Source organism: Pituophis catenifer, unplaced genomic scaffold, assembly GCF_029215685.1.
Source record: "Pituophis catenifer annectens isolate HBS135680 unplaced genomic scaffold, rPitCat1.0.hap2 SCAF_1, whole genome shotgun sequence".
NCBI lineage: Eukaryota > Metazoa > Chordata > Lepidosauria > Squamata > Colubridae > Pituophis > Pituophis catenifer.
In genome coordinates, this window is record NW_027256881.1 from 283,794,242 (window position 1) to 283,821,761 (window position 27,520).

Here is a 27,520-nt window from a genome sequence, read left to right on the forward strand (position 1 = left end):
TAACTCCCCCCCCCAAATATATGCCTTCCTAATTCTCTGCAGTACATCTAGTTAGCTAACTTTCTTACGTTGGTGTAGGAATGTAGAATGAGGAGAGAGTTTAATTGTCATACCTGATATGCACATTTGACAGTTTTATTCATTCTGTGTGCAAGGTGATTATCAGCTTGGCTTCATTTTATCATTAACAACCTCTTCCCCTTTCTTCTCTAGAAGTTATGGAAGATTAAGTTGTCAGTGGAGCTGTGATATTCATGGGTGAAAGATGAGTCATTTGGGTGTTTTTCACCCCGTTGTTGTAGCACGAATTATTTTTGAGGACCTTTCAAGCCTTTGATGTCTGCTTTTGTTTTTGTGCCCGAGAACAGTAACACTTGTCTTTGTCTTTCCAAAAAGATGATGGCCTTCCTGTAAAGCCTCAAAAGGAATGGATCAACATGGACAGTGTAGAATTTGAGAAGCTGGAGTGGACGAAGGACCTTCCTCTGCTGAGGCAGAACCAAATAAAAAAGGTTGGAAAATAAAAAAGCAATTTCTTCTCTCTTGCATTTCAAATGATCTTTTTCCAGAACACATGAAAGTGGAAAGAATTTGGTTTGCTTAAATAGATTTCAGCGCTCTAAATTGTTCTAGATTTTCTGCCAAGTTTTTAGATATCTGAATAACTTAATAAGAAATAATATTTTTGTCTCTTTTTCCAATAGGGAATGCAAGCACGCTTTAGTCTGAAAGGAGAACTTATTCCTCCAGATAAAGAGTTTCCCACACATTTGGGCCTACATCACCATGGAGAAGAAGCAGAGGTAGGTGAAAAGCAACTTCAGATTTAAGCATATCTACAATCTTATTGCGTAGTTTGCGTCACAATATTCTGCCATTTTTTACCTAATTCTGGACTAATGAGGGCCCACAGTATAAACTTGAAAGATCTGCTTTAAAAAATTTAGAAAGAAAAAGAAGAACAAAACAAGCACGATGAAAAGCCTCAGTGTTTGAGACTTTTATAGCCCCTAAAAGAGGGCTATAAAATAAAGAACTCTCAAATTCTAGCCTTGCGGCAGTTTGTATTTCTCCAGACTGTTTTGCTATGTGTAGCTTATGTCATGAGCTTCATTCCTCTGAAGCTCTTGTTTTCCAGTTGCCTTTGTTGTAAATGTCCCCTTTTAGGCAGATTTATCAGGCACATCATCTGCATCTGCCATACTGTGATATGAATGGTGTGGAAGATGGGTAGAAGATGATTATTTTAACTCTTTGCTCAATACAATTTTTATTCAGAGAAATGAAAAATTACCTGAGATGGTATTATATTACCACTACTGCTCCTTTCTGCTGATAGCACACTATACTCTCTAATTACGGTACTTTTGACTGTTTCAATGTTTGTTTATTTGATCATAGAGGGCTGGCTATTCACTGCAAGAGCTCTTCCACTTATCTCGTAGCCAAGTCACCCAGCAAAGGACGCTGGCTTTACAGGTGCTGGGCCACATTGTCCAGAAGGTAAGCTCAGAGTTTGCATGCAGTTTGGATGATTTCTCAGTGGTGCTTTTATAGAGTTCCATGATCTTTTCATTAGGCGTTGCGGTAGGTGAAGTTGATGATATAATATCTTTATATCTAACAGACAGATACAGTTTTTGAATCCAAAGTGAGAGAAGGTAGGGTGAATTCAGGGGAGTCACTCATGCCTAAAAATGCAGCTCCTTTAAGAACTTGCCAAAAAGAATAATTTAGTGCCAATGCCAGATCTGAACCATTGTGACTTGCTCATAATTCAAATAGTATCAACATGTAGTAATGAAATATTTTGTGACTCTACACAAATAGCTTTCCCATTGGTAATTACCACTGCTGTTTGCTTTGATATATAGTCTGTAATTTGCCTTGGGAACAGTGGTGAAATCTAAAATTTGTTACTACTGGTTCTGTGGGCGTGGCTTGGTGGGGGGGAGGTTAATGTGACTGGGTAGACGTGGCCAATTTTTTTTTTTACTTTTAAAACCATTTTTTCTACAACTTCTTCAGCGAAGAGATTGTAAAAAAATGCTTTCAAAAGGCTCTGACGATCCCAGCTGAGTTGCCTGATTGTCAGAGGCTATCAGGCAACTCAGCTTGGATTGTCAGAGGCATTTAAAAGAAAAAAAGGGTTTTTTTCTTTTAAAAGCCTTTGACGATCCCAGCTGAGCCGCGCGATCATCAGAGGCTTTTTTAAAAGCATTTTTTCGGCCGAAGAGGTTGTAGAAAAAATTCTTTTAAAAGTAAAAAAAAAAAAAAAAGCCTCTGATGATTGTGCGGCACAGCTGGGCATGGGGGGAGGGCAGGGATTTTTGCTACCAGTTCTCCGAACCACCCGCCTCCATTGCTACCGGATCGGGTGATCCGGTCCGAACCGGAGCATTTCACCCCTGCTTGGGAATCTTTTCCATTTTGTGGAGAATATTGATTTAGGTCTCCTGTCCAATAGGTGAATCATTAAAAATTCATTTAGAAATATAGTATGCATAAATACCAAAACACAAAGATAAAATTGTAGCCAGTAATCCCTCCAACTTTCATTGCCCTTTTGGAGCTTGTCCTTCTCCGCTATGGTGTGAAGCAAGACTAGCCTTTTTCACCTGTTTTAGAGGATCAAGAATATATACAATAAGCCTAGGCTATAACTGCTTCTGTTGTCAGTGATCTTCCATTTGCTGGAAGTCTTTCCCAAATTGCCCCACGACACTAGAAAGAGCAGTGGAGTAGCAGCTGTTCTGCTGTCCTAAGCAATTTTGTTGGGGCCCAGCTGATATGGACTCATGTCATCGACCAGGCTAATGGTGGTTTGCTTGCAATGTTTCAGGCCAAGGCAGGAGGGTTTGCCTCCTCTCTGAAAGGAAGTGTCCTGCAGGTGTTGCTGGATGCTGGTTTCCTATTTTTGCTCCGTTTCTCCTTGGATGATCCAGTGGATAATGTCATGGCAGCCACTGTCCATGTTCTCCATGCACTGCTTGTCTCTCTGGATGATGAGGTTTGTATCTGCAGAATACTTGAATCTATTTAAAAGACTTCATTGCTCACTAAAAAGAAAGGAATGGTTAAATTCCTTCACTTGAGATCGATGTTTTCTTTCCCCATTCTGTAGATGTCTGGCATCAAAGTGATGCTATGAGCTTTTGTACCTGACTTTGTATTAGTGCTTGCTCTCCTTCTGAGCCACTGCACTCCCATTTAGACATCTTGCAAACATTAAGTATTGTTCAGAGATTATCCTGAATGATTTCTTTTGGAAATAGCAATAACAATAGTACTTAGATTTATATACCGCTCCATAGTGCTTTACATATAGGACTCCTATATGAACGGTTTACAAATAATCAGCATATTGCCCCCAACAATCTGGGCTCTCGTTTTATAATACAGAAACACACAACAGGCTTCATTAACTGTTTTTTGAAGGTTTATTAGTTCCTGTATTATGAAAACTGTCCTAATTGGAAAAATATTGAATAAATAGATGTTGTAGAAGTGGTTATATTGTGGGTATTTCCTACTGCTTGTTGAACTGTCTTTTTAACTGTTGTGTTTCGAATCAAGTACTAGGAATGTAAGCTACTTGGAGTCTCATGATGGGAGAATAGAGTAGAAACCGGTGTAATAAAAATAAAATAAATACTTATATTTTCTAGGGTATTTTGAATGAATCAGATTGGCTAGACAGCACCTGTGGTTTATTTCCAGACAATATGGTAGCCAATTTAAAACAAATATTATAGGCAAAATGCCAGAGGAGTGGTCTTTATTTTACATTCCTTTAAAGTAACCTTTGGAAAATGAGCATTAATATGACTAGAGGGTATTTTTAATTAAACAGACGCAAAATAAAAACAATAAATTTGATTTTCATGTTTCTTACTACTTTCCGAGCTGTGTACCTCAGAGAGTATATACAGAGTTAGGTTAAAAAGAAAGCTTAATAATATTTCATATGTTTTTTTAAATCCAAATGTTAAAAAATATCCAGAATTTAGCTCTATTTTTCAGTGGCTGAATCAGGACTTCTAAATTATTTTAATGGGAAACTGATGAGTGTGTGTAAAAGCTAGTTGCCAACTTTTCCTGAAAAACCTATGTAGTTCCATGGAGTTCTTTTAGGTGCCTAGACCAAGGGTATATGATCAGACACTGCTAATGGGATTAAGTTTGTTCCACCAAAATTTAGTCGATCTCTGTGCCACACTCTCCTTCCTTCCAAATCAAGTCTGGACTTGGAAGGATCTTCTGGAATGAATGATGATATTGGGGAGAGGATGCATATTAGGGCAAAATAAAATTGACCCCCAATGCTTTTCCATCCTTTCTTCTAGGAATCCATATTGCATCAAACACCTTCATTTTTTTAATTGTCTGGGGGCAAACTTTTAGACCTTAAAAAAAAGGGACTTGCAATTAACATTATGAAAATATGATCATTTTACTTACTTAAAAGTAGCAGCCTTGAACAAGACATTTTACAATACTACTTCCCAAACCCCTTCCCAAATGGGAGATGCTAGGAATTGAATCTGGTCCTCTTCCATGAGTTCTGGATCTCAGTTGGTTTAACTATAAATCCATGTTTTCTCTCCGCTGAGAGCTTTTTGATGTTTGTTCCCTTCCAGGAATACCTTGACAAGGCTTTTGCATGGTACCAGGGCATGACTGTGTACCCTTTAATCCCAAACAGTGAGGAAGGAGAACTTGAAGAGGAAGAAGGTGTTGAGCTAACCCCAAACCAAAAAATACCAGGGAAAAAATCAAAGGATGAAAACAAGCCAGATGCAGAAGTGGCACGATATGATGTTGTAAAGGTAAACATCCAAAGTTGTACTTAAATAACTCCCTTCCTCCGTTGTTATGTTATTCGAACTGACTAAAAAATTGATCGATGGCATGCTGAACATTTCCTCAATCAAACCAAACTTTGCATTAAATGTATCACTGATTTTTCTTAGCCTTCTAAAAACTAAATTGATTATATTGGTATAAAAAGCCAGTTGCTTTGAAGAGCTTTTGATCAGGGTTTATTTGCACAAGACGATCTGTGTAGTTAATGTAGATTTAGGCTCAGAGAGGCTAGCATAACTAAGTACTAGATCTGTAAACTTTCTGACTTTTTTATTTCATTAATTCGAACAGTGGCAATTTGGAGATATTATTTTTTGTCATGAAAATTAGAGATGTTATCCCTCATATGACATACTTCTGGAGAATATCAGATAATTTTTAGCGTAACTCTTTTGCAGTTATATCCGAGTGGGTATCTTTCAAGGACTTACATTCAGATGAGGGGATTGTATCAACTGAAATGTGAATATAAAAGCAATTTCTGTAACGTAATAAGGTTGTTTCATACAGACAAGTCATCAAGTTTAAATTCCATACAGTTTGAATTCTCCTACTATCTCTTTCTCTCTTTGAAGAAAATGTTTTTCTCTTCTTGAGCAAGTTATTGAAATTCCAATTATAAAATAGCAATAACTTCTTTTTTTTAATTGATTAGCCCTTGGGCCATATCAAAGTGCAAAGCTCCAGAAACAAATTATTACTAAAATTTGATAAAAGCAATTTAAAATGTAATTGGATAAAATACAATTTAAAATGAAATTGGAATAAAATACGATTTAAATGAAATTGGAAAAAATACAATTTAAATGAAATTGGAATATAATATAATAATTTAAGATATAAATAAATAAATAAATAATAAGATTATACTTTGGTGTCACCCCTACAATCTAACTTTCTATAAGGGATAGCTAGTAGCCCCTGAAGCATTTAATTATGAAAAAAAATCCGGTTTGTGTATTTAATTATTAGTATTAGCATTGTTGTAGTATAAATTGCATGGTTTGTATCTTAGGGACTTCTGAAGACCAAGATACTTCATCGCTTGAGATACATCCTGGAAGTAATGCGGCCTGTGCCATTAGTAGTTTTGGAGATTCTAGATATCCTCATTCGCATAGCAAGACATTCCACTGAGGCTTGTGTCCAGGTAAGTTTTGTAAATGTCCTTCCTTAGAAAAGAGCATTTAACATAAGAGATCAAGGCTGTGACAGATAGTCCAAGTTTGAAACTTTTTGAGTTTGAAATTGCCATTCCAAGTGTTCAGACCTTAAAACAAACATCCACATTCCAAGAGTTTTTGTCTGAGGTCAAGTCAATCTCAACCCATGTCAATCAGAGTTGTTTAGAAAATTTCTACTATTCTGAGAACAGTATTGTAGCATGCTGGCTTGTGACTGGATTATTTTTCCAAACTTTTTGCAGTCTAGCCAGAATAACTCCAGACAAAATGCTTTGTTCCATCAGAACACAGCCAATTTAGAGGCTTAAAATGGAATATTTTGAGTTGTACTCTTTGATCCAAAATTTGAAGCAACACATTTTTTCATTCCTTGCACTTTTCTTCTAGAGAAATCATAAAAAGAAGGGGCATTGCCAATTTTTTTGAAACATTTTGCAAGGTACTTGTATCACTACAATGAAAAGTTACTAGCTTTGTAGCACTGACTTTTGTTAAAATACATGTTTACAGGTTCTTGATTGCCCTCGTCTTGTTGAGACTATTATCAGAGAGTTTCTTCCCACTCAATGGATTCCAAGACCAGCTAAACCTGGGAAGTTGCTCATAAGCTTACATGGAGTACCATGTCCCACTGCCATGAAACTCATTAGAGTGTTGGCATGTGGAGGGCGAAACACAGCTGCCAGGCTGGTAAGAACTATTTTCAGCCACTACTTAGCTAATTAAAAATTCCAAAAGTATAGGTAATAAAATATGCAATTTACCAAATTTGATTGAAGTAGAGGGCAGTTCCCCCATTTCTTCCAGTTAATTGGCATTTTTTATATGCATATAGTAGAATTCAAATTTGCACAGAGGAAACAAATATACTTGAAATAAATCATGCTTCTCAGGGTCCCAGCTGATGCCCTAATGAAAACAGGAGCCTTAAGCAGAGTTTCAAGAAAAATCCAGTTGTTTATTAGGAGCACCATGTTGGTACAGACCAAGTAAATTTGCACCTTGCCTCTGACCCCAACGAAGCAATTTCGCCGGTCATAGAACTCATTCCCTCCGGCTGCTGTGGGTCTTCATGGAGATGCCCTTGACTTCTGCTGGCTAGGATGTGTTTTGTTTTGATTGCGGTGTGAATTCCTCGATGCAGCTGTGAGGCTCGATTCCCCATCCCCCCGCCTATGGCAATTCAGGAGCAGGTCAGGACATGTCAATTTGTGAAGCTTTCCTGACCTACTCCCGAGTTGCCACATGTTTGATTTTCAAAATTCTGTACATATAGGAGCTGCAGACTTCAAGGGAGAGAAGCATGAAAGAAAGGCATCGGCACAGGGGGCTTGTAGCAAGTAGGGACAATGGTTAATATATAAAAGAAGAAGAATAGTTTTCAATGCATGTATTCCCATGGGGAAGCTTCCTAGTATACACCATAAATCCATCTGGTCCCCCATTCACATGGAGAAAACTGATAAGCATATCAGGAAGGCAGTAATCCTTTTCTTTGTCTTATCCACCAGTAATTAATATTCAGGAGCATTTTATTTCAGTTTGTATGGTTCCATTTAAGTTGCCATGCCTGATAGTGATTCACAGATCCAACTTCCATGAATTTATCTGATTCCCTTTAAATCCTTTAAATGAGATACCAGAATTATTATATTCTGCTCGATATCAGTATGCATTCTCTTCTCTCTGTACCCGTTATAAGTCCTGAATCTTACTTGCATTTGGTTGTTGTTTACAGCTAAACAAATTTGAGATGAAGAGTCGGCTGAGCCGGTTTATAGCTGAAGATCCCGAAGACCTTTCTCTAAGGATAGAGGAAGCCATAAATATAAGCACAGAAGCATTCCGCTTGTGGGCTGTGGCCACTGGTTATGGTCAGGCATGTGATCTCTATCGGTATGGCTTTGACTGGGTGTTTGCACTTCAAATTTCATTTCTTTTCACTTCCAAAGAGTATCAAAGCTTCTGAGTTATTTGGAAGTTTTCCTTGCCTTTCATAGATGCTATAATATACTCCTTGGTTCATTTACTATTCCTTTTCTCACCTATATGCTACAGTAGATGGAAATTGGCCTTAGCAGACAGATGATGAAATAGCTTGGATAAACTGCTGCTGTAATTGAGTTCAAAAATGCAAGTTTCTCTTCTAGAAATTAAGTTATTAAATATCATACAGAAAAACCATAACTCGGTGGCATTTAATTTACCAAATATGGTTTATCTGTATATTCTTCTAAACAAAGGCTAAATAAATTAGAATAACTTGGTTGAATAAAACAGAATAAGCAAAACAGAACTCAGTTCACTGGCAGGAGAGGGATTGTTCATTAAATTACAGGGAAGTTTCCTTGTCAATTATATTCTTTCCTAGAGGTGCTGTATGTATCAGTGCTACTTATTAGGATGGTTGTAGCAATATCTGTATTTTAACTTTGGGAACTGGAACTTATTTATTAGGAGGGAAGTGTCTCCTGTTTTCCCAGGGTGATTTCCAATCAAGTGGGTAAAAGATAAGATGAAGTAAGACATAACTGATACAAAATTGCATTGTAAGCCGCCCTGAGTCTCCGGAGAAGGGCGGCATATAAATCAAATTAAAAAAAAAAAAATACAGTATTGATCTATATGGAAAGAGCTGAACTCCAAATAAGTGATTATTTTGTTTAAAATAGCAACCAGTTAGGAATGATACACTTGTTTGGAATCTTAGTTGATTTCTTAAAATATTAATATTTCCTTTTTCTCTTTCTTTTGGAAGTTTTCTGACCATTCTGGAAGTGTCTCAAACCCAAAATAACTTCCGTTCAATCTCAAAATAGGAATCCTTTAATTTAGAATACTTATAGAACAATATTAGAACACTACTGAAACAGCTGCTTTATATGATCTGAAGAGAAACCAGAGCATAGAACATCTGTTTTGAACTCAAAATGGAATTTTGAATTCAAAATATTTTGCACATTGCTATAAATGTTTTGTAACTGGATTTTGACTTCAGTGAGGTTTTTAAAAAAAAAAAAAAAAAAAAAAAAAACTACACCAGCACGATTTTGTGACATCTCATTTTATTGCAATTTACAGAGATCTTTATCCTGTGCTAATGAGGATAGTTTCATCCCTATCCCAACTGACCAGCAGTTTCCAAGAAGATAACACCTTGATTGAGCTTTCTCTCCAGCGAGCTGCAGCTGTTGTCACTTTGCTTACACAAGTGACTCAGACAGCTAGTTGGCGAACGGAATTGCAAGCCCAGCTTAGCAGGTATAGTCATTTTGTCCTGCTAGTGGTTTGTCTCCTCCCCACCCCCCTACAAAGAATCTCCTGCAGCATTTCTCTGAATATCCAGAAGCAAAATATTCTTATAGTGGGTTTGCATTGAAAAAATGGCTTGTATTATATTTTAAAACAGGGTGGATAAAAATTGATGATTTTTTTTAAATAAAAAAAATCAGATTTGTTTTGATTCAAATTGTTTTTTTTTTATTTGTATCAAATTTATTTTAATAAAATGCTTTTGGAGTAAAAATTTATTTAAAGATAGTTTTCTATTTAAGATACATTAATAATTTAGTTTATTCAGTATGAAAGGGAGCTTAGTTATGTAGCATGAGGCTGTATATTCTGCAATATTTACATTTTTGGTTAACTCATTCAATGAATCCAAACTCTGCAAGCTAAATAGGAAACCTTCATTTTGTTTGCAAATAATAATATTAAAGATTCAAGCTACCAGCAAGAATGAGTCCTTACATTTAAAGAGCACCTGTCATTTCAGATCCATCATGGCAGTGCCTATTAGCGGTATCCACTCACCTGCTGCCCGCCACGTCCGTCACCTTGTTGTGTCACTGCCACATCACCAGACATCCCATTAAAGTGAATGGGACTGTTGATGAGTCAACAGCGGGTCAGAGGAGGAGCGGTTGTGGGACAGAGATGATAGTTGCTCTTTAAAAATTACTATTTAAATCGAGTTGATTTAAATCAAGCCTTTTTAATCAAGCAATTATTTAAATTGACTTGATTTAAATCAGATCCACCCTATTTTGAAACCATAATAACAACAGCAATAGTAATAATATTAAATATACTGGTAATAGTAGATGAAACCCAGTTTGATTTAGCAGTTAGGGTGCTGTACTAGGAATACAGGGAATAAGGAAACCTGATTTAGAGTACAGAAATTAATGGACATTTACTCTGCCTCAGTCCTAGAAAGAAATCAGTGGAAAGCCACATTTCCATGTCCCTTTTGCTTTGTCAAAAGGCAACTGGACTTTCTTTGTTTTTACTTGAAGATGTTTCATCCAAGTTCACTTCTTGGATAAGACACGAAACATCTTCAAGGAAAAACAAAGTCCATTTGCCTTTTGACAAAGCAACTTTGGGACAACCATGACCTGAATGATTGAGAATCTCCATAGATTTCCATGTTGCCTAGAAAACTGCTTGGATTTGTCCATTTGTCCATCAGGAGTCAAGTTTGACTTGGAAAAAGATAAAGAGAAAAGTGAGGGAAAATAGATCAAATAAGCATCAAACAAAGAATTGGGCAGATCTAATTATTTCTAAGAAACAAAGAAAAAAGTGGGAGAAGTCTATTTTTTCCTCATGGGATTCAAGATGGTGAATGTATCATTTCTAATGGCACTTGGATTGTTGACCAAATTTGAATCTGCTTTAAATTGATTGAGGAAGGGAGAGAAATCACTATGTGATTTCACAGCATTCTTTCAAATCTCTTGTTCTTCTTCCATTAAAGTTACTTCTTTCCACAGCTTCCCTTCCACTAAAATTAGCTGTGACCAGTTGCAGATGCTGTAAGAACATAAATATTTTCGGTCAAACTGATTCCATGTGGTCTAACTTTCCAAGAATGAACAACTGAACAATAAAAAACTCAGAAGCAGGTGGGACTGGGAAGAGATGAAGGGAATTTGGAGGAGTTTCCCCAGCATGTAGTGCTTGTCAAACTGTGTGTGGTAGTTCAGTAAACATTTGGAAATGGACCGCCTCATTTTTGGAAGTCTTAACTTGTTATGTTTATTTGGCAAACTACAATGAAAATAATTGAGCAGATCAAATCTTGCTGAGAGGTATCTGAACAAGAAAGAGAATGCAATTTACTGTATGTGCTTTTATTCTTCCTTAGTTTTGAAAAGCTTTCTGAGTATCAACTTGATAGTACTGCTTTTAAGAATTCAGAATACCATCATTTTCCTTGTCAGAGTTTAAATTTTTGTTACATGCCATATGTAAATCTTAATTTTGCTGTACATTCTTCTTTATCCTTCCTGCTCTGAATCTTGTTAATCTGTTTACTGGAGGTAGTGATTTTCTTCATTGGAATAAAGATAAAATTAAATCATTTTGGTTGATATCGTGCAAAACTACTGCTTTAAAAAACTCAGTTTATCAATTCTATTGCATAATTGCCCTTTAGATAGGATTCCTATTACTGCAGCTGCCATATATATTTTTTGCCCTTGCTCTTTTATTTTGTACATTTTCCTTTCTGTTAATTTCTTCACTTCCCTTTAGGGTGAGTGCAAGTAAATATTAATCTTATTGAATAATTGATAATAAGTTTTCCTCTGGGGTTTCATTACTGAGGCCATTAAATGTCAATGTTTATGATTGCTGTAGAAATTGAGGTTGACAGTGAATTTGATTGAAAAGCTAATCAGCTGAGAGAGAGTAAATACCCAGCTGACTGAACAGCAATTAGACCATCTAATGAAAGAAAGCATAATTGTACAGGAAGTTATAAGTAGCAGCTTAGTGAAGGATCTATTGAAACAACATGGCTCGGGCAAGCCTGGGGTTGTTTTAAAATACAATAAATAAAAATGGATTGCCAAGGGATTCAGATAACATTGTAAGATAAAATCTTGCAAGAATAGTGTAAGAACACAAGTTTCCATCATTTGCTAGAGGTTATTGATTGATGTGTCCAGCAACAGGATAAAATGCTATTGCAGAATGAATATGTTCCTAAGTTAACTTGTAACTTCATTATGACATCTGATGATTTATTCTATATGAACAACCGGCTGATGACTGCATGGGATTGAAACAGGAAAAGCCTTCAATTCTATGTTAAGTCATATTGGTTTAATCATGGCAGTTATGGCTGTACTCAGCATTTGAAGTTGCAAATCCTTGTTTATAAGTACAGTGGCTGCTTTCACAGATCACACTAAACCAAGCCACACAAATACAGTGATATATGAAAGTAGCCGCTGATTTGTGAATCATTTCTTAGAGCCTGTTGATATACCGTAATTGGTTCATACAAATCAAGAGGATTATTCTTGTGGCCTTTCACCTTTCCCGGTTTTTATTTTATTCTGTTCTATTTTTTTATGATCTTTATTCCATGAACCCTGAACAACTTACCTAATTGCAGGTACCTAAATACCTACTGATGCTTGTCCCAAATATGCTTTTTCAAGAGGCAATTGGACTTTCTGGGTTTTTTTTAAAAAAGATGTTTTGCTTCTTATCCAAGAAACTTCTTCAGAGCTGAAGAGCTGAAGAAGAGAAGCTTCTTGGATGAGAAGAGAAACGTCTTCAAAGAAAAATCAGAAAGTCCAGTTTCCTCTTGAAAAAGCACCTTTGGGACAGCCATGACCTGGATGACTGAGAATCTCCATAGACATCACAGATGCTTATCAATTGATGGATATTTAAGTTGCATTATAGTGTAATTATATTTGTTTTGAAATATAATTTCAAAATCTTGAAAGCAGGGTGGATAAAAATCAATGATTTTTTTAAAAAAATCAAAAAAATCAGAATGATTTTTGAATGATTTTTTGAATGATTAACCTATTAAACGGGGGATAAAAAAACTAATATGAAAAGTTGTTATTCTAAAAATTTTCATCTACTTGCATATTAATGTTATACCAGCAAGAATTAGTCTTTATGTAGAAAACTATGATTTAAATGAAGCCTTACTGACTAGTGATTTAAATCGTGATTTAACATTATTTTAAATTTTATGGAGTCTATTTTCCTTTGAGCTGGCTATTAATGAAAAGGAAAGACGGATCATGATTACTGTGTGTGATCAAGATATAATACTATATTTTGAAATATTTTCTATAACCATGGTAATATATTTTCTGTATTTTTTTTCTTTTCCTTTTTTGAGAAAAAATATTGCTGTGGTATACAAAAAGGAAAGAAAAAAATTTCTCTCAACTCAAACCTACACCCCCAAACGCACAAAAAGGATACCCCCCCCATACATAGTATATTACAATAGATCTATACAAAAACCTCCATTTTTAGATAATGGCAGAATTCTATTGAACATTATAGTTATGTTATATTAATAAGAAGCTATTGTGGAGTGCTTTTGTGGGTTCAGAAAATTAGACAATTCAAAAGCATCCAAGTATGTCTTTTTTAAATTCACATTTCTGATAAACAATGAAAGAAGTGTTAAGTTTCAGCCAAGCTTTGCATGACAGTTTAGAATCAGCTATATTCCACTGGGGGCATGATGGCTCAGCAATTAAAGACGCTGTACTTGTCAGTTGGAAAGCTGACAGCCTGGGTTCATGACCAGGGTGCCGCACAATGGAGATAATTCCAGTTTCTTTCCCCAGCTCTTGCCCATCAGAAAACATGCAAATGCAAGTAGATAAATAGGTCCCACTTTGGTGGGAAGGTGCACTCCATGCCTCGGTGTATAGTCATGCTGGCTGCATAATCACAGAAATAACTTTGGACAACACTGGCTCTCTCAGCTAAGAAACGGAGATGAGTCAAACCTGACTGAACATGAAGGAAATCTTTACCTTGATTTTTATATTCCATTATCAGTGGTTTCTCCTTTGTTCATCCCAAGGGCTTCATTGATAGCACAACCCCTTGTAACTTTTCTTAACCATTGTTGACAACTCTACTACTATATATGTGTGGATAATGATACAGGCCTTAACATATATGCAACTTCTGTTTTAAACTGTACTGCTTTCCTAATTCTAGGGTTTATAGAGATTAGTGAGTGTCCTACCTACCTACTCTTTTATTTCTGGATGCTGATAAACCTACAGAGGCTTAGAAAATATGATTTTCTGTCCCCTATGGATAGCCCATATTGGGGGAGCAGAGGTCGACCTCGAGGCACCTTATTTGTGGGGTGCCGCAAGGGTCAGTCCTCTCACCCCTTCTGTTCAACATTTATGTAAAACCGCTAGGCGACATCATCCGTGGTTTCGGGGTGAGTGTTCATCAGTATGCTGATGACACACAGCTATACGTCTTCACCCCAGACCACCCCAATGATGCCCTTGCTGTGATGTCCCGTTGCCTGGAGGCCATGCGGATCTGGATGGGGAGAAACAAGCTCAGATTCAACCCATCCAAGACCGAGTGGCTGTGGCTTCCGGCGTCCTGGTATAGTCAGCTGGTACCATCACTGACAATTGGGGATGAGATCTTGCTCCCCACAGAGAGGGCCCGCAACTTGGGTGTCCTCCTGGATTCACGGCTATCTTTAGAAGATCATTTGACGGCCGTGGCCAGGGGGGCCTTTTATCAGGTTCGCCTGATCCGCCAGTTGCGTCCCTTTCTGGATCGGGACGCCTTGCGCATGGTCACTCATGCCCTAGTCTCCTCCTGTATGGACTACTGTAATGCTCTCTACATGGGGTTCCCCTTGAAAAGCACCCGGAGGCTCCAACTGGTCCAGAATGTAGCTGCGCGGGTGATTATGGGCACAGCTCGTTGCGCCCATGTAACACCTCCTACACGAGCTGCACTGGCTCCCGAAGGTCTTCCGGGTGCGATTCAAGGTGTTAGTTACCACCTTTAAAGTGCTCCATGGCTTAGGACCTGGGTACCTACGAGACCGTCTTTTGCCACCAATAGCCTCCCACCGACCAGTTTGTTCTCACAGGGAGGGACTACTCAGGGTACCGTCAGTCAAATTATGCCGACTGGCGACTCCCAGGGAGAGGGCCTTCTCTGTGAGGGCTCCAACCCTTTGGAATGAACTGCCCCCTGAGATACGAAATATCCCTGATCTCCGTGCTTTCTGCCGTGCCCTCAAAACCCTGATGTTCCAACAGGCGGGGCTAAACATATGAACATGTGAATGTTTTTAAAATGTTATCTAATTTTAGGTTCTATTGGGTCAAACTATGTTATAATAATTTTAATTAGCAATTTTATGATGTTTGTGTATGTATATTTTTCTTGACTGTACACCGCCTTGAGTCCTACGGGAGAAAGGTGGTATAGAAATGTAATTAATTAATAAATATATATATATATATATATATATATATATATATATATATATATATATATATATATATATATATATATATATATATTTATTTATTGGGGATTCAGGAATCTCAAGAAATAATTTTCTATTTTTGTGCAAAATTGGATATTCTGACATTCATGTTCTTTCCATTCTTCCAGGCATAAGCTTGGGGTAAGAAATTGATTTAGTTAAACGTATTGATTAAAACACCAAATTGTTGTTTCATCCTGTTAATTAAATTAATGGAATTAAATTTAATTAACCTTGAAATAAAATGTAATTAAGCTTTGTTATATATTAACTTTCAAAAAAATATCTATGGAGGTTCTCAGTCATCCAGGTCATGGTTGTCCTGAAGGTGCTTTTTCAAGAGGCAACTGGACTTTCTGGTTTTTCTTTGAAGACATTTCTCTTCTCATCCAAAAAGCTTCTTCAGCTCTGACTGGATGGTGGGGAATGGAAGGATTTATTGTCCTTGCAGGCAGCTGGTCATTTGCATTTTTTAGCACGCTATTAAGGCCACCTGGAGGTTTATCTGTGTCATCAGGGTCACTTGAGTGGTGGAAAAATTGAACAGCCCTCTCTCAACAGAGGGGGAGGGATACGACATCTGTCTCCAGTCCACAACGCAGTCCTTTCAACAGTTCCAAGAAGGCTCCACACCCATTTGCACCACACAGATGAGCCTGAGGACACAGATAAACCTCAAGCCTTAATGACTCGCTAAAAGAATGCAAATGACCAGCTGACTGCAAGGAGTATAAATTCTTCCATTCCCCACCATCCAGAGAAGCTTCTTAGATGAGAAGCAAAACGTCTTGAAAGAAAAACTTTTCAAAAAATAGTTTTCCAAGCCTTTTCCATGGTAAAAATGGCCAGCAAATTAAACAACTTCATACCCTTGCTTGGGTTCCTAGGTACTTTTCTCTGGTCGTATTGGAGGAGAGTAATGAGCATTAACAGTTAAGTAAGTAAGTAATTAAGTAATGAGCATTAGCAGTTCTCATATTATTGTCTTTATTTCATGTTTGTGTAATGTTACAGGAGTAGCCCAGAAGAGGGTGATCAAATTCCACCCCCACCCATCACCTGGAGTCAGGTGGCAGGTTTCAGGCCTGTCATTGAAACCAACATGAAGAATTGCTTTAAAGAGATAAGCCACATGGAGAGATGGCAAGCATTGCAATCTCTTACTACAGCCTATGTCATTTATATGGGGATGTATTACAGACACTGTACTCAACAGGTAAGAGTTGAGGGAATGAAGTTCCATGTCTGCAGTTGTCTTTGGGGTCCCTTTTGTTCCATGATTCTCCTTCCATGGAGGAAGGAGGTGCATCAGTCTGGCTAAAATATCAAAGAAATAGCAACGAGTAAAGTTAAGGCTTGATAGATCTGCTTCGCTATTTATTTTCTTTCGTAGTTAATGCTTTAATGCTGCTCACTCTATGCCCACTCTAGGCAACTAACAATAATTGATTATTCCCCTTCCCACCACCAAATGAATGAATGAACATCCACCCCCCAAAACAATCTCTATGCCAGGCATGCATGCTGCAGACCTCAGCTGTATATTAGAAAACCCCTCTTCTTGTGCTTCTAAGGTCCTTTCAGTCTTGCAGGGGTGGAGCATGGGAATAGTTAACTCTATGAGATCTGATTAGACAGGTAGATGAATGCCAGAAGAAGCAGTCTCTCTCAAATAACCAGACAGAGCCATGCAGGCCTCAAAGGTGACAACCAATGGCAATCAGTAGAGCTCCCAAAGCAAAGGGGTCATCCAAATATATTGGGGTCCATCTGTCATTGCCTCCAGTGCCTCATTCTCTAGCTTCCAGATGTTCTTCAAGGACAGACCCATGTGGAGTGTATTGAGTACTGGTTAGATACAGTAATTTAATCAGGACATGAGTAGGGCATGACTGATCACACATGGAGCTTCCTAAACCCCAAATAATGCTATAAGTGTACCAGATATTACTCTGTAAAAGCTCAAGCAGAGGCTGTGATTTTTGGAGAACTCCCAAAGTGCAGACACCTCTGAATAGAGATCTGAAAGTTGCCTGGAAAACTAGATTAGATGCGAAACGGTGCCTTTGCCCATTTAAAACTCAGGGTGAAAGTATCTTTTAGCCCAAGCTCAGTGCAGGAATTTATATCTGAAATTAGAACTAATCTGGCCCTTCGGTGTCAAATGAATCCCCCCCCCACTTCCCTCTTCTGCAGATCTCTCAGGAAAGCCCTATCTGTCTTTTCTCAGGAGCTTGTGATCTAGCTTGCAAGTTCCTTTGCTGGTTGGAAATTCAGGAAGTTGTACTCCCAATACACCCATCATCAGTTGAAGACTGATTTAGAGTAACTTTGGAACAGGCTTCATTGGCTTTCATGTTTTCAATGAGTACCTTTCTGTGTAATTAGTCAACCTGTAGCTCAGTGGGCATTTAAGTGTAGCCTGCCCTCCTCTTAAAACATCCAGTCGCAAATGTGTTTGGAAACATGATTCATGCGGAGAAAATCATAATGATTTCTTTCTTCCCATTATCTCTGTAGCCAGTAGTAAACCCGGTTGATTGCATAGAAGAAGTGGAGCACCTGACAATCCGAGTGCTGTTGCCTCTCCTCAGCCAGCCAGCCATGCAGACCCTTTGGGAAATGCTCAGGTGAGCTCTTCTTGGATAAATTGCTGTCATAGGCCAGCGTGTCTGAAATATTGGATCATTACAGACATTACAGTGTGCTGTGACTTCAGAAAAAAACATATGCGATTAGGATAAAACTCCACATCCCTTTGTGTGTTTCCTTGAATGGAAATGGAAATCCTATTGAGTTGCAGCTTAAATTTACACTCATTTTTTTTTTAAAAAAAGCAGGGTGGAATCAATTTCAGTAGAACCAATTTGTGGGATAGACTAGATAAATTGGTACTGCCCAGATGAGTTTCTCTGTTCTGTCATTCTTAACTGTGAACCATGCTGACTGGAGAATTGTACTCCAAAAAATCTAGATAGCACTAGGTTGTCTACTCATTAGGGTACACTATAATTCACATTTATTCTGTTTTTTCCCCTCTATATAGACCATGCTCTACTTTATGCAACCCACTATCCTGTTCCTCAGGACCAGAATCTGTTCCCAGCATTGTTTTTCTGAACTGCAGTAGAAATAAGACTTCAGTGAGTTTAGCAGGCTCTAAATCACCGTTTCCCTTTCTTACTGCTTTCCTCGTCCTTGTGAACAGTATCCTTCACGTACATAAAGGCCTGGTTAACCAAGTAAGTACTGATGTTTTGGGATCACTTTTAATGATGCATGGGCATGTGTATGTATGTATAGATATAGATATAGATATAGATATAGATATAAAGACATATATATATATATATATATATATATATATATATATATATATATATAGGTCTTTGGTTATTCGGGTTTTCTCCCGCGTAAAATTGGAGGTGTCTTGGCAACGTTTTGACGAAGTCTCATTCATCATCTTCAGGCTGGTGTTTTCGGCTTCGTGCTTCTAGGAGCAATGTGTGTGATCGCAGCTGTTTCTTCCTTTTAACTGCCAGTGGGGGTGTGAACTGATTTGGTGGGAGCTTGGCTGTGTTCTGATTGGGTGGAGGTGTGTTCTGATTGGTTGGGGGTTTGGCTGTGCTCTGATTGGATGGGGGGTTGGCTGTGCTTTGATTGGCTGGGTGTGTGTTCTGTTTAGGTGGGGGCTTGGTTGTGCTCGGGTTAGTTTGAGTAGCAGGGGGATTTGAGCTGGTGAGCTGTGTTGCTGTTGTTTGGCTTCGTGTTCGTGGCCGTGCCACCTCTTCATGGTGGGTGTCAGTTTGCTTCATGTATGGATTGGAGGGGTTTAAAGTGGCTAATGATGCAGCTGTGGTCTGGCTTCTGGTCCGTGGTCATGCCTCATCATCAGTGTGGGTTTGAGTCTGCTTTCTGCGTGGATGTGAGGTGGTTACATCCTGTGTGGCTCTCGTGAGTGTGGGTCTGGTGTCATTCTTTGTGTTAGGGACTCGTTTGTCAATAAGGGTGGGTTTCCAAATGGCTGGTAGGCGGGAGGTATCATCTTGTTTATTCATGCTGTGTGGACGTTTTTCTATCTCGATCACATCCACACATCCACACACACGTTGCCAAGACACCTCCAATTTTACGCGGGAGAAAACCTGAATAACCAAAGACCTACATACAAACACCCTTGAAAACCTCAGAAAACACACACACACATACACACACACACACACACACACACACACGATATATTATTTTATTATTACATACATACATATATATATATATATATATATATATATATATATATATATATATATATGTATGTATACATACATATATATATATATGTATGTATGTATATATATGGTCTCTGATTTTAAGGATAATAATGCTGTATTACCCAGTTGTCAGTCTTCACCTTAGTTCATGTCATTCATGTCATTCACTGCCATTAAAGCTAAGGGAATTGCCTTTGTCTTCTTCAACTCAAAAAAACCCAAGACATTGGCATTTGTCAGGTTTACACACACACACACACACACACACACACACAAAATTTCCTATTTTCCTCTTGGGTTCACACTAAAGAGCAATGGCTGAGGTTCAACATTTACATTCTATATTCGAGGGTTACGAATTTAGTTAAGCTTTTTCCCGTAGCTACATTGAGTGGACTTAGGTTTTTCGAAGAGTCAATATTCATAAACTCAAAATAAACATTGATGTCCCCAATGTACTGGTGTATTAAAAGGAAATATATCAGTAATTGATTGTTTGGGCTCAGGTATCTTGAGTTAAATTTTAGTAAAGCAAGCCAAGAACCAAATCAAAGCTTTAATATTAAATGTATGTAAGGAGGAAATATACAAAATACACAATTTGTTTCTAGAAAGTAATTATAAATAGTCCCAAATTAAGAGAAATTGCTCTGTATTACCTGGGCTGGTGGATGTACCAATGCCATTTCTGTATGGCAGGAGGGACTAACTCAAGAAATTTAGTGTCTCTAGTTCAGGTATTTGATAATCACCTCAAATGCATCTCTTTGTTGTTTTCTCCAGTATGTTTCTATTTTAGAGATGAAGAGTCTGAAGGACTACCTGCTTCAGTGTTGTACAATTGTTCCTCTTTCTTTAACTCCTTCCTCTGCTTGGTTGTTGCATCATGAATACCTTTTACAATATGTTGTACTTTCACTTGCTCAGAAAATGGTAAGTTCTTTGCATCAGCTATTATTCTGGATTGCTTGTGACCATTTGCTATGTATTTAAAAATCCCTTGTGTGTTTTGCTTAAACCATCAGCTTACCAGTTTCTAGACAAGCTTTTGAGTACACACTCAAGCTTCTCTGGAACTTCTGTTTCCTTAAAGTCTTAGATGAATTTATCTATAAATCATCCTTTAAGGCAAAAGGTTTTTTTCCCCTTAAAACCTTAAAGCAAAAATAGAATTAAAAGATTGTAAATGTTGTTTAGAATTCATACAGTAAAATCATGAATACATTTTGCTGATAGGTCTTGTAAAGTAAATTGCAGGTTTACTTGAGCCAAAGAGAATAGAACAATTTATATATTTTTATATCTTTCTAATCAAGTGGTTTGTGTCTCATGTTTGATAAAATGTAATCAGATAACATGAAATTATATTGTTTTGTCCTGAAATCATAGTAAATAATGCTGTATATCTGAGTTTTTTCAATTGATGCATGTATGTGTGGGATAGATTTATAGAATATTGTATTTTTCGGATTTATAGATTTATAGATATACTGTATTTTTCACCTTTTAGGGGGTGAAAATTTATTGCGTCTTATACACCAAATGTAGCCCCGTCCACCCACTGGCCCCCACCCTTTGGCCTCTGCCTCATAGCAGTTACCTCCTTGCAAGCAAACAGCAAGAAAAAACAGCTCCTTTCAGCTTCAGCACAGCCTAATTAGCACAAGTTGATTGGATCGGCCTCCTGACTCTCAGCTGATTTGCTCTCAGCTGTTTTGCACAGGGCTCTGCTGCTTGCTGCAAAGAGGTAAATTGCTGGAGCAGATTTTTTCCCCCCCCCTTGTGCTAATCAAGCTATGCTGAAAACGAAAATGAAAGTAAAGCAGGCTGTTTGCTGTTTGCTGGAACGAAGCAAAATTGCGCAGAGGCAGAGGGAGATTTCTTTTTCTTCTTTTCCTCACCAAAAAAGGTAGGTACATCTTATACTCCGGTGCGTCTTATACTCCGAAAAATACGGTAGTCATACATACATATCTGAGATGTCTGTTTAGTGTCTTCATTACAGCTTTTCTATCTGTTGTGGCCAAAAACCTGAACCACTTAAATCAACCAAATCACTTTTAATATACAACATACATCTATTAAGCATTCAAACAAGTAGAGCAGTGTTTCTCAACTTTAGCCGTGTTCAGATGTGTGGACTTCAACTCCCAGTATTCCCCAGCCACTTGAAATCCATACATCTTAAAGATGCCAAGGCTAAGAAATACTGAGCTACAGTGGATGCAGAGCTCCTAGTAAAGTGTTAGCTGCCTGCTGAAGTGCATTGAAGAGAAACAGCACCACAATGTATATCAATAAGAAGGTCACCTTGATAAACCCTTCTGGGTGACTTTCTTATAGATCACTTCCTACTAGATCAGTATGCTATCCATATTATCTTTGAGATAGGGTCAGTGTATATAAATAATACAGTATCTTGGGCCACTGGTTCCCGTGTGGCTCTTCACCACTCAGGGTCAATTCAGCTTGCTGTGAATGTTGTATTAAAAAAGGCAGTTTAAGAAGAATAGGCAGTACCTTATAGGAGCTGGTAGTGAATGCAGCTCACATGTATATGTGTGCTATCACGTCTCAGTTTTATATTTGACTTAAGACTTAACCAAAGAATGTATGAATTCCAGCACTCATAAAGTACCGTACATTTTATAGTACTTTCTAACTTTGAGTTCCACTGTTTATGGTGTCACCAGATACCAGGGTCAGAATTAGGATAAGGAATGTAAACTGACTGGCCAAATTTACTAATCAATTTTTCCTCGATTCCTTTTTCTTACATTGGCCTATATATGATCAAATGTTTTTCCTTGAGTATTTTCTACACTGGATTAAATAATATGCTCATTAAAATTATTGTTGTGGCCCGTACACGGCCTGTGCAGCTAGTAGCTGATTCAGACAGCGAGGAGGCTGGTGTGGTGCTGCACCAGCAGCCTGTGCAGCTGGCACTCGAGTCGGACAATGAGAAGGCTGGAAAAGATGTGGTGCCAGAGGCAGGGATTCAGCCAGGGACTTTAGAACCTCCAGAAGCTCCCTTAAGTGAAGAGGACGAAGAGGATGAGCCTCTTCTCGATGCACGGGCACGCAGAGCTGCCAAAAGGCAGGAGTGGCTCCTCAGGAGGAGGTCTTCTCGAGAGTAAGGCTTGGGGCTAATTGGCCACTTCCTTAGCCTATTTAAGGAGGAATGCCGACTGAAGCAATTTGTAGGGAACAACTTCATTCACATACCTTCGTGTCTTGTCTTGCTTATCTTATCAACTTCCTGCAAATTGCTTCTGGTCATTCTGCCAATCACAGTAAGCTTTCAGTTATTATTCTTTGAATTCTTGGTGGCTGTTAATGCAGTTAATTAACAGCCGTTGTTGTAAAGGACTGATTTATTTAGTAAACCAAGGTTTGAACGGACTTTGTGTGTGCTGCGTTCTTTGGGGTCCGTAGCTGGGGCAGAACAATTATATTGGCCAGGCACTACTTCCTCTGTTACATTATTTTTAACTTTTAATTATAGACGTGCAGAGGAGAAGATAGAAGAATGTAGGGGGTGGGGTGGGGTGGGGTGGGGGCAAGATGGCTTGAATGTGACTTTTGGAGCTGGCTGGATCATTTCATTCTCCAGCCTCTTGCCTGTTGCCTCTTGTTCTTTTCCTTTTTTTTTTTTTAAGAAATAAAAATGAAGATATGAAATCTTATGTTCTACCATTCTGAATTGTGAGAAATGAACACGGCATGGAACCCTCTTAATCTTCGTGATTCTGGAAGCATTTAGTGTTTTTTTTTTCCTCCTTTGAAATGCATTCCATTTCAAAAAGTTTGGGAGCCTGGTGCAGTGAATTCAATAACTGTACTGTAGGATGAAAAAGTGTGGGTGAGCTATATGCTACTGGCTGACAAATCTGGAAGTCTGACAAACCCAAGTCTCTGTTTTTGTTTTATTCCTTGCCAAGTTAAAGACAAAGTTATACTACATTGGGTTGATTTGAGGACAGCGTAGAAGTATTAGAAGCAAACAGATTGTTAGAGCATTTAGCAAAAGTAACGCCATTTTAGAACAAAAGGAGTACAAGCACCATTTGAACCAGGCTGGAAAAGTCTAGAGCAGATATAAGACAGAGAAGCAAGTAGTCCACTAGAAAGAAGGCAAAGATATTCTTAAATTAAGTACATGCTTAGTCATTATGTGCATGTTAAAGAGATACAAATTGAAATACAAAGAGGATATTTGGCAGTGTCTCATATGGCCACTGCCAAATCCTGTTTATTTGCTGTGTTTGCACGCTTTTAATAAAGAAATACTTGTTTCTCCACAAATGTCATATAGCATGTTCTTTTTTGGCTTGGACATGAACTAGGGAAGAGTTATCTTTCTTTCCACAACGTGATTTATTTGTGGCAAATAAAAACAAGCCATTATTGGGACTATGTCTCATGCTATCATATTTCCTTTTGTGTCAGTGATAACAACACTTTCACCTTTGTTGTTGTTGTTGTTTTGCTTCCTATGCAGGCAGATGCTTGTCCAGATTGCAACCAACATGCTTCACTCCATCACTCTGTTGCCATGGTGTTGTTAAGTCGCTTGTTGCCAGGTAGTGAGTACCTGGCTCATGAGCTACTCAGGGGCTTTGCTTTTAATCCACAAATGATTCCGTAAGTTTTATTCTCCTTTTCTTCACCTCCTCTTAGGCTTATATATGTATGTGTATGCATGTATGTAAGATTATGTAGCAACTTATATACCTCTTCATAGTTCTTTACTGCACTCTCTGAGAAGTTTACAAATTTCAGATATTGCCCCCAACAATCTTGGTCCTCATTTTACTGACCTTGGAAAGATGGAAGGCTGAGTCTACCTTGAGTTGGTCAGGATCAAACCCCTGGCACTGGGCACAGTTAGTCTGCAATACTGCATTCTAACCACTGCGCCACAACGGTTGTTCAACTACATTCATTTTTTATGGATTATGATGATACGTTTAAAAGTACATTTTCTCTCTAAAGTCTTAGTATTTTAAAAATGAATTGGCAAAATTGCTGGTCTTTGTGGGGGCCAGAGTACCAGAAAATGGCCAAAACCAGGCTGTTTTGTGGCCGTTTTCTGAGCTGTTTTTTGAGCTGTTTTCAGGCCGTATTCAGGCTGTTTTTTGGGCCATTTTAGGCCGTTTTCAGGCTGTTTTCTGGGCCTTTTTTGGCCTGAAAAACGGCCAAAAACAGCCTGGAAACAGCCTGAAAACAGCCCGAAAAAACCCATCACTGTACATTTCATTCTTTAGGAAGCCATTTTTACATTTTTTTGAATAGTCCTTGTCACTGGTGATCCATATTTGAATCAAGCAGGGTGGAATAATTGCCCGTCACAAATCTGTACTGGAAAGTTCTCACTTTAATTTCCTGAAGATGGGATGGATTTTAAAAACATTAGGCAAATTGATAGAAGATTGATTTCTCAGTGACTTAGTTTGTGATGCTTTAAATTGGACATCCATGTTTATGGAAAGTGGATGTGTTGCCTCAAAACTCAGGCACCCCAAATGTGTATGGTGCTAAAAACTATTCCCCGAATTTGGGAAAGAAAACACCTTTTACCTTTGCAAAGGGGTTTCTCTGCCTCCTGAAAATACGAATCACCAGTAATTCAGGGAAAGCAAAAAGCATTTATTGGGGGGGGGATTTTATAGGGTACAGAAACAAATGATACATATATTCATTACATGTGACATAGTAAGCAAATGATCAAACAATAAAATACTTTGATTACATGTGAGTCTTGAAAAATAGCAAACATTGATTCTAAATAACATTCAAGAAGTAGTAAATTTGTGGATTACATTACCCTTTCCCAACTAGGACTGTATCTTTCTTCCAAGTTGCAAACGTGTTCAAGGACTTTCAGAATGTGCTCTCTATTGTGTAGATGCTGAAAAAGCAAGTTATCTCGTATCAAAGAAATGGTCTTGACTAACAAAATACACTTTCTTAAAGTTAAAAAAAGAGGCCCAGACTTCCATATTAAAAGTACGAATAACACCTTTTAAAATGCTAATAATGAAGCCTAAAATTTGAAGCAACTATTATACAAGAGGTTCTACAAATAAATCAGCCTTGCCAAGTTATATTAGGTTTATTAGAGAAAGACAAACTTGATTGTAAGATGTACTTTCTACAAAAAACTATACAGAAAAAAAGGCTATACACTTTGTTCTCACTGCTGTGTTCTTTCTTTATTGTCTTCATTTTTCTCACCTTTTCAGACTTTAACAAATCATCTTCAGGTCCATCTATGGATTTTAAATTCAGCTTCCCCCCTCTCCCCCCGGATATTGAAATTTCAAATAGCCCTTAAAGGGCTTGCTCATTACTGTATCAGTGTGCTGGTAGATCTGTCTGTCTCTCTGGTTGCCTGTCTGTCCTTACTGCATCTGGTACCTGCAGTTGTGATGTCATTACCTGTCTCTGATAATTTTCTCTCTTTCTGCTGTAGTTGATACTATAATATATTTTGGACAAGAATTCCTTTTTTGAATAACACATTTGGTCATCTCTTCCAATTAATATTCAGTGATTCTGTATATAGCCCTTCTTTGTTTTGAAGGCAAAATTATTTTGAGGGGCCACTGGATGATTTCTGAATTTTAATTTAGTCCATAGAACTTACTGTTCTATGCTTCAATCTTCTCAGATTTGCCTTTATTCTTTTCAGGCTTAACAACCGTTAGTGTGTATTGAGCTTATATAATTTGCATTGATCTTGCAGTGACTGTACATTGCAGTACTTTAAATGGGAGATGCCTGTTCAGAGGAAGTAGGTGTATTATGGAAGGTGGTAAAAATAAATCGGACATGCCATCAAATTATATGGTGTTCTTTATATCTTTGCTGACATTCCGTTTAGTTCTTCTACCTCTCTCTTCCACACAGTCTGTGCATTGTTTTAAGATGCTCTGACCTAAATAATGGAATGCCTGCATGAACATAAAATATAGGCACATTTGAATTCTTCATGCGCTTCTCCTTTTTCGGCCTTTCTTACCTTATTGACAGTAAGCTTCTATTCACATATGGACCTTGTTACTCGCAGGGACTACAGTCCAGAGTTCAATTACAGATAAAATATATAAAGCCTTTGGGAGTGAGAAAAGGGAGTGCTTTTGGACCACTGGAAAACGGGGTGGTAATGGGTGGGATCACCTAATATATACATAAAAAGAAAAATGAGTAATGCGTACTGTTACTGTATCTTGGCCACCTGCTGTATCTCCTTCTCTTTCATTTTTTTTTAAAAAACCCTTTTAATTCAAAGTAGAAAGAATAATTTCCTACAGTGTCTAGCCTGTAGAAAAATCAAAAGCAAGCAAGCCAGAAAAATGTGAAGTTCTTTTATTCCCTGGTCTGCGACAAAAATCAAAATAGGGAAGCAGTGGTGCACTCCTCCTCCTCCTCCTCCTCCTCCTCCAAGTATAGGTGTCACTTTCTGACGGTGACTCAGCTGTGGTGGGTGTAGCTACATTTCCAAAGTATAGCTGGCTGTGATGCTTTGCTTTGCCTTGCTCTGCAGAGCCTTGAAAGTATCCTTACTGGGTTGCAGAGCAGCTCCCAGCTGCCTCTTGAACAATGCTGCAGGACATCGGGGAGATCAGGCTCCAACAGTTGACCTCTCAAACCACTCTGCACCCATGAGATCTGAGAGAAGATTTTTGGGATAGGAAACTGATAAAATATATTTTTTCTGATATTTTGCTCCCGGAAGCTGTCTAGATGAGGAGAACTGTGAGCTCCTCCTGATAGAATTGGAGAAGCTCCTGCATTTTATAGAACTCTATTTTCAAGGCCTTCACTAATATACGTGCAAAGTTGACAGTGTTCCATAATTCATTTGCAGCAAA

At 38.0% G+C, this 27,520-nt stretch overlaps 1 protein-coding gene across 1 annotated transcript in view; it reads left to right on the forward strand.

Moving 5' to 3' along the window:
- The window catches only part of RPAP1 (RNA polymerase II associated protein 1), a 66,725-nt gene that overhangs the window by 30,866 nt on the left and 8,339 nt on the right, over window positions 1-27,520 (forward strand). Inside the window, 14 exon segments of the mRNA XM_070939958.1 lie at window positions 397-512; window positions 705-803; window positions 1,402-1,503; window positions 2,843-3,010; window positions 4,641-4,829; window positions 5,882-6,016; window positions 6,561-6,740; window positions 7,789-7,946; window positions 9,132-9,311; window positions 16,384-16,585; window positions 17,890-17,999; window positions 18,416-18,611; window positions 20,424-20,573; window positions 24,145-24,287. Coding sequence (XP_070796059.1) covers window positions 397-512; window positions 705-803; window positions 1,402-1,503; window positions 2,843-3,010; window positions 4,641-4,829; window positions 5,882-6,016; window positions 6,561-6,740; window positions 7,789-7,946; window positions 9,132-9,311; window positions 16,384-16,585; window positions 17,890-17,999; window positions 18,416-18,611; window positions 20,424-20,573; window positions 24,145-24,287 — 2,128 coding nt within the window.